At 45.9% G+C, this 20,875-nt stretch overlaps 1 protein-coding gene across 1 annotated transcript in view; it reads right to left on the bottom strand.

Moving 5' to 3' along the window:
• Positions 1 to 20,875, bottom strand: part of DOCK2 (dedicator of cytokinesis 2) — a 448,493-nt gene that overhangs the window by 95,943 nt on the left and 331,675 nt on the right. Inside the window, exons 27-28 of the mRNA XM_052659358.1 lie at positions 16,618 to 16,716; positions 13,586 to 13,680 (exon numbers count right to left, since the gene is read on the bottom strand). Coding sequence (XP_052515318.1) covers positions 13,586 to 13,680; positions 16,618 to 16,716 — 194 coding nt within the window. The remainder of the gene's footprint in view (positions 1 to 13,585; positions 13,681 to 16,617; positions 16,717 to 20,875) is intronic.

Below are 20,875 nucleotides of genomic sequence, written 5' to 3'. Positions count from 1 at the left end.
GATGGTCAATACCAAAATCAGATTGATTATATTCTTTGCAGCCAAAGATGGAGAAGCTCTATACAGTCAGCAAAAAAAAAGACCAGGAGCTGCCTGTGGCTCAGATCATGAACTCTTTATTGCCAAATTCAGACTGAAATTGAAGAAAGTAGGGAAAACCACTAGACCATTCAGGTATGGCCTAAATCAAATCCCTTATGATTTATACAGTGGAAGTAAGAAATAGATTCAAGGGATTAGATCTGATAGAGTGCCTGATGAACTATGGACAGAGGTTCGTGACATTGTACAGGAGACAGGGATCAAGACCATCCCCAAGAAAAGAAATGCAAAAAAGCAAAATGGTTGTCTGAGGAGGCCTTACAAATAGCCGTGAAAAGAAGAGAAGCGAAAAGCAAAGGAGAAAAGGAAAGATATACCCATTTGAATGCAGAGTTCCAAAGAATAGCGAGGAGAGATAAAAAGTCTTCCTCAATGATCAGTGCAAAGAAATAGAAGAAAACAAAAGAATGAGAAAGACTAGAGATCTCTTTAAGAAAATTAGAGATACCAAAGGAACATTTCATGCAAAGATAGGCACAATAAAGGACAGAAATGGTATGGACCTAACAGAAGCAGAAGATATTAAGAAGACGTGGCAAGAATACACAGAAGAACTGTACAAAAAAGATCTTCATGACCCAGATAATCACGATGGTGTGATCACTTACCTAGAGTCAGACATCCTGGAATATAAAGTCAAGTGGGCCTTAAGAAGCATCACTATGAACAAAGCTAGTGGAGGCGATGGAATTCCAGCTGAGCTATTTCAAATCCTAAAAGACGATGCTGTGAAAGTGCTGCACTCAATATGCTGGCAAATTTGGAAAACTCAGCACTGGCCACAGCACTGGAAAAGGTCAGCTTTCATTCCAGTCCCAAAGAAAGGCAATGCCAAAGAATGCTCAAACTACCACGAAATTGTACTCATCTCACACACTAATAAAATAATACTCAAAATTCTCCAAGCCAGGCTACAACAGCACGTGAATCGTGACCTTCCAGATGTTCAAGATGGATTTAGAAAAGGCAGAGGAACAGAGATCAAATTGCCAACATCTGCTGGATTATTGAAAAAGCAAAAGAGTTCTAGAAAAACATCTATCTGCTTTATTGACTATGCTAAAGCCTTTGACTGTGTGGATCACCACAAACTGTGGAAAGTTCTTAAAGAGATGGGAATGCCAGACCTTCCTCTTGAGAAATCTGTATGCAGGTCAGGAAGCAACTGTTACAACTGGACGTGGAACAACAGACTGGTTCCAAATAGGAAAAGGAGTGTGTCAAGGCTGTATATTGGCACCCTGGTTATTTAACTTATATGCAGAGCACATCATGAGAAATGCTGGGCTGGAAGAAACACAAGCTGGAATCAAGATTGTCAGAAGAAATATCAATAACCTCAGATATGCAGATGACACCACCCTTATGGCAGAAAGAGAAGAACTGAAGAGCCTCTTGATGAAAGTAAAAGAGGAGAGTGAAAAAGCTGGCTTACAGCTCAACATTCAGAAAACTGAGATCATGGCATCTGGTCCCATCACTTCACAGCAAATAGATGGGGAAACGGTGGAAACAGTGAGAGACTTTATTTTTTTGGGCTCCAAAATCACTGCAGATGGTGACTGCAGCCATGAAATTAAGGTGCTTATTCCTTGGAAGAAAAGCTACGACCAACCTAGATAGCAGAGACGTTACTTTGCCAACAAAGGTCCATCTAGCCAAGGCTATGGTTTTTACAGTATGGATGTGAGAGTTGGACTATAAAGAAAGCTGAGTGCCAAAGAACTGATGCTTTTGAACTGTGATGTTGGAGAAGACTCTTGAGAGTCCCTTGGACTGCAAGGAGATCCAACCAGTTGATCCTAAAAGAAATCAGTCCTGAATATTCATTGGAAGGACTGATGTTGAAACTGAAACTCCAATATGTTGGCCACTTGATGTGAAGAACTGACTCATTTGAAAAGACCCTAATGCTGGGAAAAATTGAAGGCAGGAGGAGAAGGGGATGACAGAGGATGAGATGACTGGAGGGCATCACCAACTCAATGGACATGACTTTGGGTAAACTCTAGGAGCTGGTGATGGACTGAGAGGCCTGGCATGCTGCAGTCCATGGGGTTGCAAAGAGTTGAACACGACTGAGCGACTGAACTGAACTGAAGCTGCCTTCAGAACCTCAGTATTTAACCACCCTGCTATTTGGTCCACCAAGAAACATCTGTAATTCTGTTCAATTCAAGCTGTGAGCTCACCTCATTAATAATGACAATGATGGGGGAATTATAGTTTTCATGTGTATATCCTGTGCCAAGTGCTCTTCAGACATTGTTTCATTTAATCCTGCAAACTGAAGTAGGTGTCATGGTGGCACCCATTTAACAGAAGAGGAAACTCAGCCCCGGAAATATCAAAACTTTCCCCACATTCACATAGCCAGTAGGCACTGGAGTCCACCCAATCTCGGCTTGCCTTTCTTCAAAGTATCTGCAGTTAGCCATACAGATATTCTGGCTACCTTGAAGGCCAGCCTGCATGGCCTCTCAGCACTGGGCATGCCCCTCCTTGCGCCCACAAGGGAGCCCTTTCCCACTTAGTCCCCATCATCCTGCTGCTCTGCCCACAGCTGAATGGGCCCAGAACCAACACTTGACTCAGGCAAGTCTTCCACAGGCTGGCTAGAAGCCCATGGGTGATCTAGAGAGGGCACCCTAGCCTGGACAGTAGTAGATCAAATCCTTTTAGGCATTTCAAAAGCAGAGCAAACAGGGAGAACGCAACAGACCCTGGCCTGAGTAGAAGCCATGAACAGATGACTCTGTGAGACAGCAGAAGCCATATATAAGAGACGGCAGCTGCTGCGGGTAGGAAGAAGCTAGCAGAAAGTGAGCCAAACTCCAGGCTGGTATGCTGAAAACTGCTCCACACGAAGCCTCTCCGTAGCTGCTGGCCCAGGTTTCCAGCTTCCTATCTCCCTCCATGTATCAGAACAAATCCTCAATCCTGGAGACAACCACGAGTCCCTGTGGGTCTCATCTCCTAAATAAACCCATGCACCGCACGCATTAGTCCTTGGACGGGATGCAGTAATGGAAGGCGCATGCAGACGCCTGCAGGAGCTGAGCAAGCCCGCCTGGGGGCACATTCCCACTCTCCTGCTCTTCCAGGCTGTGGTCCTGAGAGGGTTGCTTCCCCTCTGTGTGATGAGCCGCATGTGAAGATGAAATGAGATGCAGTGCGTGAAGCCAGGGGCCCAGGGCCTCGGGGCCTAAGGGTCCTTAGTAAGCGCCAGTTGTACTGTGGGCATTATCCTGAGCTGCCCAGCCACCCTGCAGCTCGGAGGCAGGAGGACCTGGGGATGAGAACACTCCAATGTGACAATCAGCCCACGCACACTAGTTGTACGATGTGAATAAAAGAGGCAACTGGAGGTGGGCATGCCCTTTCCAGTGAGAAAGCCCACAGCTGAGAGGGCCTCCCTGACTCGCATTCCCCTTGGTGCCACGGTTCATGGGATGGAATTGATTCTACTGGTCAAAATTTGAAGACAGAGATAAAAGAACTGGCCAGGAAAAGAAAACTTCTCCTAGTAGCAGTGAGAAAGCCCTTTCCCCTGAGCCTTTATGTGGCTTCCTGCACAACACACAAGTTCTTCGCAATATTGTACATGAACAAAATGTGCCCAGGAACCTCTTTTCCCCTCCTCCATCTACACTTCGATCTAGGAATTAAATATTTAGGGTGGGGGTGAGGGGTGGTGGTTGGGGATTTAGACACATCCCTAAAGCTTCTCTAAATGGACTGAATCAACACAAATATATTGAAGATATATGAGTGTCCTGGGCATCATAGAACTGAGAAGTTAGAGGGCATCAGAGGATCCCAGCTCATGGTCAGGGCATGGCCCACTCCATGTGCCCCTTTCTGAATTCTGGACTCTAGTTAGGGGCAGCAGTCTCCTGGGACTGGAACCCGGTGGCCCAGGTGATTGTCAGGATTAGACGTGCTGTGCTGGCTAAAAAAACCCATGGAGAAGCCTCCTTCTGGGTGACAGGTTTTGGAGTGGGTAGGACCTACAAAAAGGAAGTAGGTGGCAAAAATTAATGATGGCGGGAGAAAGGGGGAGTGGGTGTCAGTGATTGTTAGCAAACTGACAGGAGCGGCCCCGCACATGCCAAGAACTTTTCCATTCAGCTTTTTAGGGCCAGCTACTATGAAGAGCTGACTCACTGGAAAAGACTCTGATGCTGGGAGGGATTGGGGGCAGGAGGAGAAGGGGACGACCCAGGATGAGATGGCTGGATGGCATCACCGACTCGATGGACGTGAGTCTGAGTGAACTCTGGGAGTTGGTGATGGACAGGGAGGCCTGGCGTGCTGCGATTCATGGGGTCGCAAAGAGTCGGACACGACTGAGCGACTGAACTGAACTGAACTGAACTATGACCCTACTGTGTGCCTCGTGTGTGCCAGAGATGATATGAGATCTCAAAACATGTCACTGGTAACGCAGATGAGATCCAGTACAGGTGTGTCTCTTTTGTGAAATGCTGTGGCTATTCCCAGATCATAGGGATGTGAGAGCTAAAATAATAGCTAACATTTGTGAAATGCTTGTTATATGCCAAACACTATTCTAACTACTTTATACATATTATTTCATTTTGATCCTCACAAAAATCCTTTGTGATAGGTCTTATTATTATCCCATTTTACAGTGAGAAACACAGAGTCCAGAGCGATTAAGTAACTTTACCTGAGGTGATGGAACTATTAAATGGTGGAGGCAGGATTTGAACCTGGGCAGTCGTAAATCCTGACTTCTCTGGGCCCTCCCTGTGCTCTGAACTCACTATAGTGGCTGCAGCATTTGGTCATACTTCCATGGGCATACTTACTGTCTCACCAACAAGACAGTAAGCACCCTGCCTTCTGGCACCATGGCATGGATGGGCCTGTCCACCTGCTAGACTCTGATACCCAGGACACTCAGTATGTTTGTGTTGATGGACTCCATTTACAGCAGCTTCAAGGATCTGTCTGAATCCCCAACCACCACCCCTCAGCCCCACCCCAAATGTTGGATTTCCAGATCAAAGTGCAGATAGAGGAGGGGGAAAGGGGTTCCTAGGCATATTTTGTTCATTTACAATGTTGCAAAGAACTTGATCATTTAAAAATTAACCATGCCACATACATCAGATCTTACTGAATGCTGCACTGTGTTCTCACAGGAGGTATTTCTCGCAGTAGACATGTCACTCCGCCTGCATACACAAGCAGTACACGGTGGAGGAGACATTTAGATCTGGGAAACTCCATTCCCTCCTCCAACAGGCAGATAAATCATAAATGACTAATACATACATACATAATAAGCAACAACAGGGAAATTAGAAAAGCAGGAAATCATAAAAAATATACGAGTAATAGGGAAGAAAAAAAGGAAATGGCTTCCCTGGTGGCTCAGATGACAGAGAATCTTCCTGCAATGCAGGAGACCTGGGTTTGGTCCCTGGGTGGGGAAGAGCCCCTGGAGAAGGGCATGGCAACCCTCTCCAGTATTCTTGCCTGGTGAATTCCATGGACAGAAGTGCCCGGTGGGCTACAGTCCATGGGGTGGCAGAGAGTCGGACACGACTGAGCGACTGACACTTTCATTTTCAACAGGGAAGAAAGGAGGGAAGCAAAGGAGAAAGGAAGGGAGGAAGGGGATGAGGGCGGGGGGAAGGAGGAAGGGAGGAAAAGAAGACACTAACATACAGGGCAACCAACATATGAAGTGTGCTTTGGCCACGTCAATGGATAGAGCTTAGGCTGCATATTTTCAGAGAAGAAACAATTACGCTCTGGGAAATACTGATCTGGGTTACACCACGGTGTATGTTCCATTTGTCCAATTTATGTTGAAATCCTCCACTAACCTTGGGCAAGTCACCTCTTTGGGCCTCTTTAAGTTATCTGAGCCAATAAATGAGCAGTTTGCACATCCTTACAATGCACTTCATAACACAAGCCTATTTCACAGGATAAAGCAGTAGAGACTAAGAACATGGGCTCTTAAATGAGACATTAATATTAAAATAAGAAATTAATATTAAAAATACTTTAAAAACTCACGTATTTGGAAATTAAATGTCCACGTGTAAATGATTGCTGTATTTAAGAAGCCACAACAAGGAAAACTAGAAAACATTTGTAATACAATAAAAATGAAAAGAGAATTTACCAGAATTTGTTGCAAGCACCTGAAGCTGCTCAATGCAGTTAAATACAATATGGTGTTTTGAATAAGGTGTAAAAATAAATAATGGACACTAACATAAAATTTTGTGAATTTGAACTAAATCTGTACCTTAGCTAATAGTACTGTATCACATGTTAATTTCCTCTTTTTTAAAAAAACAACAACAGTATTTCAGGTCTACTAAATCTTTCCACTTATCTCTATATTCATTCTATTCAGTTTTGAGAGTTTGATATTAAAACTCCAACTAAAAGTCTCAATTTATCTACTTAAAAATAACTGTAATATGTAATATAACTAAACGTAAGTTTGTTCTGTATTTTCCAAGTCTCTTGTAGATGTGATATCGTATTTGCATAATGTACAAAAATATAATAAAGAAGTAAGCAAAGGGAAAAAAAAACACAGACTCATTGCCTGGTTTTGCTGGTTTTCGCTAGTAACACAACACTAAGTACTACCATGCTAACAACATGTATGCTGTGTTTCAGTTTCCTCATGTATAAAATGTGGGTTACAACATTTTATCATATCATAAAGTTGTTGCAATGATTAAATGAGTTAATACATCTAAAGTATTTAAAATGGGAGTGTGATACATCTAGGTATACAGTCTCGGTGTGTGATACATGTTAGCTATTATAACACCAAACAAAATGCAAAAACTGGAAAAATTTCAAGTGCTGCATAAATGGAAGGGATCACCATAGTTAGGAGATGAAGGAAATCTACAAGCTGAGCTATGTGCCTGGAAGAGGAAAACAGTCCTCTTTCCTGCTGACACCAGGCACGTGCTTCTCCAGGCCAAGGCTGCATTTGCTGTCTGCCCCTGGGGATGGCAATGCTCCCACTGCCTGAATTCTTCCCAGGTACCAGCAGCGATCTGAGGAATAAGTAGTCTATCCTCCACACACACACACACACACACACACACACACACACACACACACACACACACCATGAAATGGATATTATAATTATCCCCATTTTGCAGATCAGAAAACTGAGACGCCAAGAGGTTAAATGACTTCCCAGGAAAGATAAGGTGGCAGAACTAAGTCTGAAACCCAGGCTGTATTTCTGAATTCAACTTATTTTTTTATTAATTTTATTGGAGTTTAATTGCTTTATCACTTTGCCAACAAAGGTCCGTCTCATCAAGGCTATGGTTTTTCCAGTGGTCATGTATGGATGTGTTGGACTATAAAGAAAGCTGAGCACTGAAGAATTGATGCTTTTGAACTGTTGGAGAAGACTCTTGGGAGTCCCTTGGACTGCAAGGAGATCCAACCAGTCCATCCTAAAGGAGATCAGTCCTGGGTGTTCATTGGAAGGACTGATGTTGAAGGTGAAACTCCAATACTTTGGCCACCTGATGCGAAGAGCTGACTCATCTGAAAAGACCCTGATGCTGGGAAAGATTGAAGGCAGGAGGAGAAGGGGACGACAGAGGATGAGATGGCTGGATGGCATCACCGACTCAATGGAGATGGGTTAGAGTAGGCTCCGGGAGTTGGTGATGGACAGGGAGTCCTGGTGTGCTGTGGTCTATGGGGTCATGAAGAGTCGGACACGACTGAGCAACTGAACTGAACTGATAATTGCTTTATAATGTTCTGCTGTGCAATGAAGTAAATCAGATATATATAGACATATATCCTCTCCCTCTTTGCCCTCCCTCCCACCCCTCCCCCCATGATACCCCTCTAGCTCATCGCATAGCACTGAGCTGAGTTTCCTGGGCTTTATAGCAGGTTAGCACTAGCTGTTTTACACATCATAGATTATATGTGCCAAACCTAGTCTCAAATGTAGGAATTTCCTTCAGAGATGCAATTGTTTCTATTTAGTAGAGGACTCCAGTTTCTTAGGTTCCCTTGCCTGCCTTTCTGCTCAGTTGCCCAGTCCAGGATATTTGCACGTGCTCTGCTTGGCTCGGCATGCTCTGGTTGGCCTGGCACACTCTTCTCCCAACTCCCACCCCAACACTTGCTTTTCATCTCTCAGAGCACAGATCTAGACCACATCTTATAGTTCTCGTAATACAGCACCTCTCTTATATAACCCTGCCATAATTTTACATTGTTTATGAGATTACTTGATTGGTCTGGCTCTTCACCTGGATCACCAAAAAATGTGACAAGCACCCTGAATGGTGTTATCTACAAGTATATGTGGTGCTCAGTCGTATCTGATTCTTTGGGACCCTATGGGGTGTAGCCCACCAGATTCCTCTGTCCACGGGATTCTCTAGGCAAGAAGTCTGGAGTGGGTTGCCATTTCCTTCTCCAGGCAATCTTCCCAACCCAGGAAATGAACCTGAGTCTCCTCCATCTCCTGCATTGGCAGGCAGGATCTGCACCACTGTGCCACCTGGGAAACCCTTGGTTCCTTAGAAAACTATATTCTAATTTTGCAGGTTTAAAGATGCAAGGACTACTGTATTGCCTCTAGGGTCCTGTCTCCCCTCAAAAGACTAAAGTCTGTGGCTAGCTGGGATTTCAGATAGGAACATTCCTTCAAAGCACTTCCGTGTGTTTCCTCTGGGATGACTGTTGGCAGCTCAGGAGGGGAGGCTGGCCTGATGAGGGAGAGCCCCGCCTCTCTGGGTGTCCATCCTCCTGACTCTGTATCAGCTGCGGATGTCTGCGCATTTGTTTGTCTGCTCATCAGCCATTTCTGGTAGTAACTCTCAGATTTTCCTTTGAAGAATTACTCTGCCAGCCTCTCCCTTTGCTCCCAGACTTTGTAGTTTGGATAAAACTAGCCACAGCCTCCCCGCTTCCAAAGGTGGGTCATATGAACCAAGCCTGATGAAACAGCATATTTCATTTCACTGGCCACAGAGTTTTCTGGATTGGGATGTAGCCCGAGCCAGATCTTTGAAAATTATTCTGGGAATTTTGCTGTACCTCTTGAAGGAAAAGCTTCTTTTTTCTACTGGGGCTGCTAATCCAACAAGACATATTTCTGGAATTTCTGCAGTCAGGTTTCTACTGCAAAGAGAGCATCTGCCTTAGAAAGAAGCCAATAGAGAAAAGAGCAGAGATAGAGATACAGATTCCCTGCAACACTGTTTGAGCACCTAGATATGCCCACAGCCATAACCCCGGGCTCTTTAAATTGCCCGAGCCCATAAATTCTCTTTCTGTTTGGCAAATTTGAATTGTATTTCTTAAAAAAAAAATCCTAATCAATACGTACCCATTGTGACCAAACAGGAAACGTACTGGTGAGGGATAAATCAGGAGTCTGGGATAAACACATGCATGCACAACCATATATAAGATAAATAATCAACAAGGACCTACTGTATAGCATAGGGAACTCTACTCAATGTTTTGTGATAACGTATATGAGAAAAGAGTCTAAAACAAAATTAATATATGTACCTGTATAGCTGAATCACTTTGCTGTTCACCTGAAACTCACAGAGCACTATGAATCAACTCCAACACAATTAAAATATCTATAAAATGAATATCCATTGGATATACAGAGCTTATTACAAAGTATCAAAGACAATTTATTATATACATGTTTATGAATGTCAGGTTCCCTGCCAAGAGTTAGAAATACAGAAATTAGCCGGACCTAGTTCTTGCCTTCAAGAAGCCATTCTCTGGTGGCAAGAACAGTCACAATAAGACAATGACAGTCCAGGGGGGGTAAGTACTATAATGTGGGTGTGTGTGCAAGCAAAGAGGCGGGAACGTGCTCTCCTACCATAAAGGCATCCCAGAAGGCCCCACCAATGAGAAATTACATGGGGAAGAATTTTTAGGATGCTTTTGTGTTGAGTTTTGTCTAAAAAGGGGGAGAGTCATCGTTTATGCGAAGTCATAGGAAGTATGAAACAGTATGTTACATGAACAGTTGAGTGTCTCTGAAATGTAGGGTGAGTCGAAGATGACTCACCTGGATGCTTCATGAAATTTGGCAAAACCCCATGACCTCACTGATCAACTGGCAAAGAGTGAAGGGATCCAAATGCAGTTTGGGAGCCGGCTTCTTCCAAATACAGATGAGTAGATGGACACCGATGTGAGGTACCACCAGCTGCATCATTTCTGAGCTCAGTGCACAGTGAAAATGCAAGTCTCCTAGTCCAAAAGTATTAGGAACCCAAGATGGTGACAGCAGGGCCCTTCAGAGTGCAGAGTCCTCTGCAGCTACACAGGCTATATGCTCAGGAAGCTAATCCTGACACAGGGCTAGGGAGAGACCTGCCTCTCATCTGTAACATGGCCGGGCCTAATTCCACCAACACCTTCAGCACTGTAAAAGCCAGACTCCCACCTGAGCGATGTGAACAGGGAGAATCAGTGCGACATAAGCCCAGGCTAAGAATTCTGACATTTTTGTTGCTGGGCTGATTTTCCTCTTCCCAGCACAAACACCGACGCAGAAACATTTATCTCTTTCTGCCTTGACGAACCTCTCCTCCCCTTCAGACCAGCCCCTAAAGATGGCCCGAAGAGCAAGTGTGCCTGCAAAGTCACTTTGCTAGGCACATAGGCATCCAGATACCAGAAGAGCAGCTTTGCAGAGGTCAGAATATTAAGGGGTGGAAGCCATCTGGGACTGGAGTAAGGTCCTGGGCAAACATGAGATAGAAATTTCACGACTACAAATTTCAAATTTGTTTCTAGTGACAAAATTATTCATGTCTACATTCTTTTCTCATTGCTTCCCACTGAAGAGATTTCTGCCTTTGCTTCTTTAACATCTCCTCCTCTTCCATCCTCTCAGGACATTTCTGTCTTTGCCAGCCAATTCTTGGCCCCTGGGACACAGAGCAAGAGCAATAGGTAGAGAGAGACAAAACTTCTTGCCAGTGTAAGATTCCCACGGGAATCATGCGTGCGTGCTCAGGTGCTCGGTCATGCCCGATTCTTGGCAACCACATGGACTGTAGCCCACCAGGCTCCTCTGTCCATGAGATTTCCCAGGCAAGAATACTGCAGTGGGCTGCCGTTTCCTATTCCAGGGGATCTTCCCGACCCAGGGATTAAACCCACATCTCCTGCATCTCCTGTACTGGCAGGCAGATTCTTAACCGCTGAGCCACCTGGGAAGCCTCTCCATGGGAAGCACCTAAAGCAAATATAGGAAGCCAAACGGAAGGGAGAGCAAAAGGAAAGAGAGAAGCCTAGAGGACCCAGTTTCAACAGAGTTTGTGGATAGGAACTGAGAATGAGGTTGTGAGAGAGGCCTGGGTAAACCATGACATAGAGATACAGGAGAACGGAAAAAGGGGATATCAGATGAAATTGCTGAGTGCTATGACTTGAACTTCATTTTGATGAAATAACATTATTTGAGAGAAGGCATTAAAAATGGAAATTGCTCACAGTTACTCTTGTCTATTGGGCTGGACTATGTGGGATCTGAGTTCATCTTGGGTTACACTTGTATTCTATGAGGTATTAATAAGTACTATATACACATCAGTTCAGTTCAGTTCAGTCGCTCAGTCGTGTCTGACTCTTCCCGACCCCATGAATCGCAGCACGCCAGGCCTCCCTGTCCATCACCAACTCCCAGAGTTCACTCAAACTCATGTCCATCGACTCGGTGATGCCATCCAGCCATCTCATCTTCTGTCGTCCCCTTCTCCTCCTGCCCCCAATCCCTCCCAGCATCAGAGTCTTTTCCAATGAGTCAACTCTTCACATGAGGTGACCAAAGTACTGGAGTTTCAGCTTTAGCATCATTCCTTCCAAAGAACACCCAGGACTGATCTCCTTCAGAATGGACTGGTTGGATCTCCTTGCAGTCCAAGGGACTCTCAAGAGTCTTCTCCAACACCACAGTTCAAAAGCATCAATTCTTCGGTGTTCAGCTTTCTTCACAGTCCAACTCTCACATCCATACATGACTACTGGAAAAACCACAGCCTTGACTAGATGGACCTTTGTTGGCAAAGTAATGTCTCTGCTTTTTAATATGCTATCTAGGTTGGTCATAACTTTCCTTCCAAGGAGTAAGCGTCTTTTAATTTCATGGCTGCAGTCACCATCTGCAGTGATTTTGGAGCCCCCCAAAATAAAGTCTGACACTGTTTCTACTGTTTCCCCGTCTATTTCCCATAGGGAGACATAAATACATGCACACTGAATGATTCAATGGGCAGGTAAATCTGTGAAATGCTGTATCCCATATCTTCCTCTCAGAAAATCCCATAGCATCCCCTGAGCATCTTCCTCTTCGAGAAAGCATTAGCATAAAGGCTCTGAGAAGTCCTGTACCACAGAAAGCTAATCAAAGCTGCTTAATCCAATGCTTCCTAAACTTATTCTACCATATGTCCCAGAGTATATTTTATTGTTTTGAATAAATTTAATATAGTATGATTTTAATAAGGCTGATCTTAAGCTCTCTTGTCTCAAGGTTTAGAGAAGCGTTGTAGACAAAGTATATTTTAACCAGTATTGGAAGGATGGGGAAGGTAGGGAGTAGCCAGTTCAGCATACACAAAGGAATGAAGAATAATGAATAAATAGCTCAAGACTGGTGAGCAGCCCCCTGGGGTTTCAATGCAGAAAGAGAGGATCTGTTGCACTTCAGTTTATTTTCGTCAGGGAGAAACTCTCCCCACCTCCCGCCTCTCCCAGGGTGCTGAGGGGCCCAGGCCCGGAGGCGGGGCGCTCACCTGTTCTGGACCATGCTCATGGCCAACACCCTCCCTCTCCCGCGATGCCACGTGGGTGCTGAGGGGCCCGGGCCCGGAGGCGGGGCGCTCACCTGTTCTGGACCATGCTCATGGCCAACACCCCCCACCTCTCCCGCGATGCCACGTGGGTGCTGAGGGGCCCGGAGGCAGGGCGCTCACCTGTTCTGGACCATGCTCATGGCCAACACCCCCCACCTCTCCCGCGATGTCATGTGGGTGCTGAGGGGCCCGGGCCTGGAGGCGGGGCGCTCACCTGTTCTGGACCATGCTCATGGCCAACACCCCCCACCTCTCCCGCGATGTCATGTGGGTGCTGAGGGGCCCGGGCCCGGAGGCGGGGCGCTCACCTGTTCTGGACCATGCTCATGGCCAACACCCCCCACCTCTCCCGCGATGTCATGTGGGTGCTGAGGGGCCCGGGCCCGGAGGCGGGGCGCTCACCTGTTCTGGACCATGCTCATGGCCAACACCCCCCACCTCTCCCGCGATGTCATGTGGGTGCTGAGGGGCCCGGGCCCGGAGGCAGGGCGCTCACCTGTTCTGGACCATGCTCATGGCCAACACCCCCCACCTCTCCCGCGATGCCACGTGGGTGCTGAGGGGCCCAGAGGCGGGGCACTCACCTGTTCTGGACCATGCTCATGGCCACCCAGTCCGCAGGGTACACGTTCTTCCCAATGAGGTCCTTGAACATGATGAACGTCTCCATCAGGAAGTCCTACAACAGCAAAGCAAAACACACCTGTCATCTTGCTTTATAGGAAATGACTGGAAGGACCTAGATCTTGTGAGTTGTTCAAACTTTTTCTTTTTTCTTTTCTGGAGGTGCAGAAACGGAAAGGGCATAGCCTTTCATTATGTAAACCCAATGAAACCAATAGAGGTGGATTTTCAAATGAAATCTTACAATTGATTACCAGGAGACTGTCTCACAGATATAAGTGGAACATGAATATGGAATGTGAAAACCCTCTCAAAATAAAAGCACTGTTAATTCTGTGTTTGGGAGTAAAGGAGTAAATGTATTCATTGATATGGCAATTTTATAATCATCTTGCCAAATAAGTATTTCAGGAGGAAATAATCTACACTTATAGATGCATCTCGGGTCATTGAGCAAACAAACTCCTATTAAAATGAAACATCTAATTGCTGTACTGTAAACACAGCTAATTCACATGTCACAGGTACACGCATGAGCAAGCTAGAGGAAACAGGGCAGGGACCCCCTCCCTCTCCTGTGAAGAGGCTCAAAGTGGACGTCAACATGCTCCACCAGGCTTGCGATGGGTCAGACTTGTTTCTACCTCTGAAGAACACAAATTCAAGACAAATGCGGATAGCAAAGAGAAGAACCACTGACACCAGGAGGAAATGAAGTTTCCCCATCCGTTTACTTCGTGTGTGTATGCTCAGTTGGTCAGTTGTGTCCAACTCTTTGTGAGCCATGGACTGTAGCCTGCCAGGCTCTTCTGTCCATGGGATCTTCCCGGCATGAATACTGGAGTGGACTGCCACTCCTTCTCCAGGGAATCTTCCCAACCCAAGGATCGACCTGGCATCTCCCACATCTTCTGCACTGCAGGTGAATTCTTTACTGCTGAGCCACCCATTTGCTATAGGCAAAATTTAAAATCCATAGGAAACCTGTTCAGAGCTCTTTCCTTAAGCCAGTGGTTTTCAAATTACTTTAACAGCAGAATTTTTTGTTTGGAGAAAATCTTACTTGGAACCTAATGTATAAAACAGATGAAAGTAGAAACAGCTCTGGCTGAAGTATGCATGTATGTATGTGTGTGTGTTTATGGTAGAAGACAGTGAGGTTGGGAGAAATATAATTTGAAAATCACTGCTTAAGCTCAACTGTACAATTCTGGAAATGAGATTGGCTCCTTTCCAGCAATCATTGCTTCTAGGGAAATTCACCTCAGAGACTAAAGCCCCAGTTTCCACATCAGCAGAATGGGGATAACATCCGCCTCACATGGTTGGCTGAGTACATGCCGTCTATAAGATGCTCCACACAGAGCCCAGCCCACTGTGAGTGTTCACTAGATGCTCAGGATGACGATGGTGAGTGTAACTGTTCATCCTCAGGATCACCTGGGGAGGTGTGGATGTTGCCATAGGCACAGTCCCTTCCTGTGGGAATGGAGAAGGCCTCTGCCTCACAGATAGAAAGCCTGACTTCTGACTGGGAAGGTGCACCATGGTGTAGGCTTTCCTACACCATGGTAGGAAGATGGTAACGACTCTGCCTGTAATGTGGGAGGCCCAGGTTTTGTCTCTGGGTCACAAAGATCCCCTGGAAAAGGAAATGGCAACCCACTCCAGTATTCTTGCCCGGAAAATCCCATGGACAGAGGAGCAGGGCGGGCTACAGTCCATGGGATTGCAAAGAGTTGGACATGGCTGAGCAACTTAGCATGGTGTAAGGACTGCAACAGAGGTTCAGATCCTCCCCCTGCCGTACACTGCTGTGTGGCCTTGAGCAAGCAGTCTGGAGACTTGTAAAGCATGACTGCTAGCGCCTCTGCCAGCTGCTGGGGGGATGGTTGAGAGATGCATAATTCAATGCAGAGCAATCTGTTTCCCACCATCTTCTCCACCCTCTCTTCCACTGAGGATCAAAAGTGAGGAATCCAGTCTCTCTATTTCCATGTCCCATGACACTGAGGAGGGAGAAAACCTTAGGTTATTTAGATCTCCTTTTGTTTCTTTCTTTCCTTTTTTTTTTTTTTTGGTATAACCAGAAAGAGGTTCCCTTTCTTGCCAATCTTACTCCAGCGAGGAGTCCTCAAAGCTAAACGGCTGAAGGGACAGGACATTAGTTTCCTACTGGTTCTCCACTCTGGAGCTTGGCACAATTCTGGTTCCCTTTGTCCTTCAAGGAGAGGGAAAAACGAGCCCCTGGCAGCAGAACCCCTGAAGCTGGCGGTAATAAGGAGACAGTGACAAAGGTTCCATACTGAGGGTAAAGTGTCTGCTGCACTCGGGGGCAGCTTGGGCTGGGCTTTCTTTTGATGACATCATCTGCTGCAGAGGTACAGCCCCCCAGCCATCCGCCACAGCAGACGGTCCTATAGCAGATGAATCCTGAGAGGCCAGAGGAGGAAACGGCTCAGAGATCAGTCTTCTCTATGTGTGTGTTATTACAATACAATGATGGCTGCCTTCTACTGGACTCCTACAGTGTGAGAGCTACTGTGCTCTCATTTAATCCCTTCACAATGCCGTGACATAAATGGTATGATCCCCACTTCACAGATGGGTAAACTGAGGCTTAAGAAAGGTTAAGTAGCCCACAGTCGCAGTGACAAATCCTGGATTCAAACCCAAGACCATGTGACTCCAATACTCATGCTCTTAATGTCTATGACTCAAAATGTCTATGATTCATCAACAAATATGGTTTCAAGTCCTATGTAGACTAGACACTCAGGGCTCACATCTGACATGGGCTGAAGATGTATTTCAGGAGTGATATATACAAACCTAAGTGGGAGTGAGAAACCGGAAGCGCACGAACATTCCTGCAAACTTAGACCCACACACACGTAAGGTTCATGGGAAGATCTTCTTGCTCTAAACTCTCAAGAACCTAAAGAGTACAGCGTGTCTCCCAACACTGCCCCAAAGCATTCTGTAGACTCACCACAAGTTCAGAGCTGGTCTGGAAGGTCTCAATATAGAAGGAATAGTGCTGGTCGCCCATCTGGTTTAAGATGGCTGTCATACATGCTACAAAGTGACTCTGCAAGAAATAAAAATGCCATGAAACAGTGGAGAGGCGGACCGTGAGATTCATTTTCTCCGTCTACTTGACTTCAGACTGGAAAACATCTTTCCATCCCAGGCTGCTAGTGTAACCCCTCTCCAACCCACCCCCTCTAGGGGTGGAGAATTTCTTCTTAGGAGATGAGCATGTGAAACTTCTCTAAGCGTAAAAGTCTCCTTATGGCTTATTCATCAGCTCACTCATCCAAAAAAGCATTTCTCGAACACCTATTATGTGCCTAGGACTGTAATAGGAGCTCTTATTACATAGACAATAAGGACCCGATTCGTTGCCTCTGCAGTTGCTTTACATTGGGAAAAAAGCACTGTATTGATGTCAGGAGATCCAGCTTGTATCAACATTCTGAAGACAACTGATTTTCTGGTAAATAATTTTACAAGTCTAATCTCCAGTTGTTCCACCTGTAAAGTGGGACAATAATCCACCCATATCTAACCCCAGAGATGCGTCGTAGGATCAGTGGCCTCTACGGTGCCTTGAGTACACTGAAGTTCCCTATAGGAGCATCGGTGGTTGGACCATGAATCAGCCAGTGAGAAGCCAGCAGCTGTCAGGGCTAATGTCTGCCAGCAGAATTGAGGGGGATCTACTCTGGGAACCTGGTAAAGGAAGTAGTGACCATACGCCCACTAGCTGGGGAAAGGCACTCAAGAGTGTCTCCTGTAAGATTCCACTAGGCTGCCAACTTAATCAAAGGAAGTTCCCTGCCAAGGGCAAGCCTGTGGTGGATGGGAAGCTTGGGGTGATGCAAGTGTCTCCAGGGATCCCCACTGCTAAAAGGGTGTCAGATATAACACACCATAGCTGTGGGTCTGGAAGTGTTGTGTTTGAACCAAGTGTTATATCTGTATCACAAACTACTATCTTTGTTTAAAAAAAAAAGAAAAACTGCTAAAACCAAAAAATGAAAAAACTTCTCCCTTTCTTATAAAATTATAATGTGAAAAAACTCCCAATTTCAGGTTTACAGTTCAGTGACAGTGATAGAAGGAACAGCCTCGATGTCCCCAGGAAGCTCCTTCTGCATTTCTCCACAGCAAGTCTTTAGGGCAACTGAATGTTCTTCGAGTTCATGTTCCCAAAAGTAACTCCCAAAGATATGGATTCTCAATTGCTTCTAGGTTCTTTCCAATTAGGACCTCAGGGATAGCATGCTTTCCCAGTCAGCAGGACTAGCTATGTAATTTGTGGGGCTCAGAACAAAATGAAAATGGAAAACTACTTGTAAAAATTCCTCAGAATTTAAAGACAGCCACAGGGCCCTTCTGAGCACTGGACCAGGTCACACACCGGGGAAGGCAGCGCTGCCTATGGGTGACCACCACGCACACGCACCACAAGTGTTCAGAAAACACGCAGAGCTGGCAGGAGTGCAAGGAGCAACAGCAGCGACATTGCTGGGCACTGGGACCGGGAGCCTTTTTCCTGGGGGCCAACTGCCCTGGCCACCCTGGAGTCCAATCCTTCCGCCTGCTGAGGCCCCCAGCGGGGGACTGGTGAGTCTGTGAAATTATCCATCCCTTTCAAACCAGACAGAAAGCCACCATCACTGCTAACGTCACCAAGTCCCACGGAAACCAAGAAACAAGTTTATTATTGTTTATCTTTCCGGCCAGGCTGGACGCAAGAGGGGACGAATCTTCCGAGTTAGAGGTGTGCGTGTGGGGGGGGAGGGTGGGCACACACGTGTGCATCTCCTCTACTCCCTCCATCTCTTGTGTGAGGAGCTTCCTCCAAGAATTCAGCCAGTGGCCACTAGAGGTCTTTCCTTTTCACATGGTAGCTGCCGTGCAGTTTTTTCGGCTTTTTATTTATTCCTACGTGAGCAGACCCACTACACTTCTTGCATATAAACAGTGAAAATTACAACATAAAGGACTTATTATTTCCTCTTTGGAGTAATTCTGCTGCTGGCCAAAGCCTGGCTCGTTTTGCAAAGAAAGGAAGGGCATTCTCTGCAGGTAATTCCACTGCTTCAAGGTAAGAGATCTGGGTAGGTTTTATTTTTTGTGATCCATCATCCTTTCAGAGCAAATGCTATCATTTCTTGGATAATAGTTTACTTTTAAAGCTTGGGCTTAAATGAGCCCTGGGATTGTGAGCTTGTGTGTGTGTGTGTGTCTGTGTCTGTGTGTGTGTGTGTCTCAGAAAATCCACCATGGTTGGAACTGCAGGCTGCCCCAAATGTACAGATACAGATCCGGAATGCTTGTTATTTCCAAAGGCTTGATTTGAATTTGAAGGGGGTGGCGGAAGCAAGCAACAAACCTCAGAGGTCAAGTTGCCTGGAAATTATCTTGAAAAGGCTACTTGTCTTAAGCCTTCCTTAGGGAAACTTCCATGCTTCGTTTTAAATGAAAATAAAAGGGGAAGGGGATTCCCGTGCCCGTCTCATTTGGAGAGAGTGACTATTTTATGAAAGAAACCACTATCTTTTTATAAGGATTTGTTCAGTTCATCGATCAATCAAAATTACTTTTACCAGCTTGTTCATCTCTTGATTCTAACTACCCCGTAGAAAAACCTGGCTGAGTGCCTTCCAGCAGGATCTGTAGTGTGCTGTGACTGAAGTTTGGACAAGTTACCTGCATTTGGCTGTTAATGAGAAATGACAGTGCTTTACTTCCAGCTGGAAGCTTTCCTTTTTTCCTGCTATGGTGTCTAGCCCACTTTAGTATCAGGTCTGCCCGAAATCACACCCATGTGACTGACTGATTTGTGAACCGGCAAGAGACACCAGCAGCAGGTTCAAATTCAGTAAAGGCTCCTCTTTGTCATTTAAATTAAGAGCCCAAAACCTCTGTTCATCACACAATGAGAGAATGACAGAATCACGCTGTGTCTCTCTCACGTGTATCCCCTTTTCAGCAGAGCCCTCAGCTCAGCAAGCCACTTCTTTGCTCCCGGTCCTCTTCCCCTTTCACAAGTTTGAGACCTTCCGTATCCACCATGTCTGAAGGTTTAGAAAGAGCTGTAGGGGTTGGGCGTGGGGGAGAAGATCAGACTGCATTTGCTGTAGCAACTCAGACCTTCCTGATGTTGGCACTGCTCAAACTTTACAGCATTGGAGCCCAGACTCCCAGCCCTGCCAGAAACATGGCAAAGCCTGAAGGCAGCCTGGGGGACAGAGGGGCAGGTGGACCCCCTGCTGTTCAGGCTGCCTAGAAGGTCCTTCTTGCCATCCTTGGTGGAAATTTTGTGGTCAACAGATATTTACTACCAAGGCGTGAGGCAGCCACTCACCCATACCCAAGCAGCATTCCAGCTGCCCAGATAGGAAATTGCTTCTTAAAACCGAATGGCAGGGGGATCCGCATTAAATTCCGGAGAGAAACAGTATCTGCGATACTGGCATAGACCAGGCAGAGTCACCTCAGCTCCATCTGGGGTGGCTTAAAATGTAGCTAATGAATCACAGCATGAAGAGACATGGTTTGAAACTAGGTCAAATGTGTAAAAATAAATGCAATCATCGCCGGCACTTGGCTGATGAGGGGCTACTTAACGCCTTGAGTGGCAGGGCTTATTTGCCGTATAGAACCCTCTCCAGTGATCCACGACATTCAATCCTCTTAATTAATTCACCCCATCAGTAAGTAGGGAGGTCCTGCACACCTGGGAGAGAATTGAAGCTCCAAAGGAAAACAGTCAGGGTCTCTTCGCTGTGTGATGGCAAGAGAAAATGAGAAACTCAATATTGTGTCATTAGTATTAATTAACTGGGATACTGGGTGATTGAGATCAGGAGAGTAGCCCTCTCCAAATCAATTTACTCCTTTGAGTGAAAAACCATCACTGTGATCATCATATGACCATCGTCATCCTCCTCCTCTTATCGATAAGGCCAATAGTTTTGGTGCACAACACTGAAACATATCTATTTAACCTCTTCTAAAGCAAACACACCTACACACATGGTTAGGACCCTGCAGGGCTGAGTGAGCCAGGAAGAGGTGATCGGTCTGCCCTGCCTTGAAGACCTAACAAAACAAGGGGAGCGGGGCATGGCAGATGCGAATGCACCCCTCCCCACCTGAGGTTAGTGGGAGTGATGAGATCTCAGAGGGAGGAAAAGAGCCCACTTCGGGAGCTTGCTACCTAAATGCCAGCATTA

This window comes from Budorcas taxicolor, chromosome 20, assembly GCF_023091745.1.
Source record: "Budorcas taxicolor isolate Tak-1 chromosome 20, Takin1.1, whole genome shotgun sequence".
In the NCBI taxonomy this organism is placed as follows: domain Eukaryota; kingdom Metazoa; phylum Chordata; class Mammalia; order Artiodactyla; family Bovidae; genus Budorcas; species Budorcas taxicolor.
The sequence above is the reverse complement of the archived record's forward strand: the minus strand, read 5'-3'. Positions and strand labels throughout refer to the sequence as shown.